Source organism: Phytophthora parasitica, assembly GCF_000247585.1.
Source record: "Phytophthora parasitica INRA-310 unplaced genomic scaffold supercont2.3, whole genome shotgun sequence".
Lineage (NCBI taxonomy): Eukaryota > Oomycota > Peronosporomycetes > Peronosporales > Peronosporaceae > Phytophthora > Phytophthora nicotianae.
In genome coordinates this window covers 123,500-124,782 of record NW_008648989.1, presented here as the reverse complement: position 1 = coordinate 124,782, position 1,283 = coordinate 123,500, and the positions used below count along the sequence as shown (strand labels likewise).

The window sequence follows — 1,283 nt, the reverse complement described above, 5'->3', positions numbered from 1 at the left end:
TTCCCTTGCTACTGTGCACAGTAGCCAAGAGCGACTACTCTGCACGGTGGCTCAAGAGCGAGCTTAGTCTGTCGGCATCGGTGCGTATTATTCAGCGAGTGCTTACCGGTGTCGACCGGCTGGTCTCTACTAAGATGAACAACAACTTGCCGCTCTCTGGGAAGGACAAAGTGGCCAGGGAAGAGTGGGCGTTGGCGAGGATTTTCAATACGGATGCCGCCGGGTCCTGGAATGCCATTATCGTCTCGGACGAGAAGAAGTGGAATCTTGATGGGCCTGACGGCTTCCAGACCTTCTGGCGGGACATTCGCCAGCCGGTTCGACGGACGAAGCGTCGGCAGGCTGGTGGCGGAAACGTAGGGAGACGCTGGTACCACAGAATCTAGAATTCAGATTTTGTGTGATTATTGTCAAATTTTGTGTAAGTTTGGTGGACTAGATCAAGCCGGTTTTCAGTGGTTTGGGTTGAACTTAGAGACAATGGAAGATAAATTCCGAGATAAATTTCCTTGCCTAACTTTTCAAAATAAAACTGGCGCCAGATATTAGAGGCTGTCATTCGCCGATCCTCTCCGTCAAGCACAAATACAGTGACGAACCGCAGATCGCCATGGTAAGTGATGCAACATGCCTGCATTTAACCTACCGAAACTAACACTACTTCAACGCAGGTGCAAGATGGTCCTTCGCGATATTCGAATGCAGGTGTGAGTGCCACAACGGAGCTGGAACCCAGCGCAAGGAAGCGGAAACCTGCAAGTCCTATTCTCCCACCGCTTCCGGTCTATAATCAATCACTTTCTGATGCTCATACTGCGGAAAAGGTTGCCCGTGCTCGCGTGGACACAGAGGAAACGAAACTGGCAATTCAAGGACGGCAGAAGCGCACTCGATACGCAACCGCCATGCTAAGAGATGGGGAGGAAGATGTCGCAAGAGGCAGCGACCAGAGAGACCAGAGAGAGCAGGCAAAACGGGAAAGAGCCGACCTTCGAGAAATGTTTGGCATTGACACAGATTCAGAACCGGAAGACGACCCTGAACAGGACGAGCGTTCTAGCCATGAAGACGAGGAAGATGCTGACGAGGAGGAGAGTATTTATGAGGACGAAGAAGAAGCTGAAGATGAAGACAGTACCAGTGAGAGTGGAGATGGAGATTCTAAAGACGACGGAGTTGCTGCTGCGAGTGATGATGGGAGTGCGAATGATTCCGACAACAGCGATGATGGTAGCAAAGGCTCTGAAGCACAAGCAGAAATCTCACCGAATTCACACCGAATC

General features: G+C 51.0%; 1 protein-coding gene across 1 annotated transcript; it reads left to right on the top strand.

Moving 5' to 3' along the window:
* Nucleotides 1-134: 134 nt before the first annotated feature.
* PPTG_01236 (hypothetical protein) lies at nucleotides 135-469 on the top strand (the record flags this gene model as incomplete). The annotated part of the gene is made up of 2 exons (XM_008894471.1): nucleotides 135-356; nucleotides 440-469. The coding sequence occupies 2 exons, from the start codon at nucleotides 135-137 to the stop codon at nucleotides 467-469; spliced, it is 252 nt and encodes an 83-aa protein (XP_008892719.1).
* Between the last annotated feature and the right edge of the window lie 814 nt (nucleotides 470-1,283).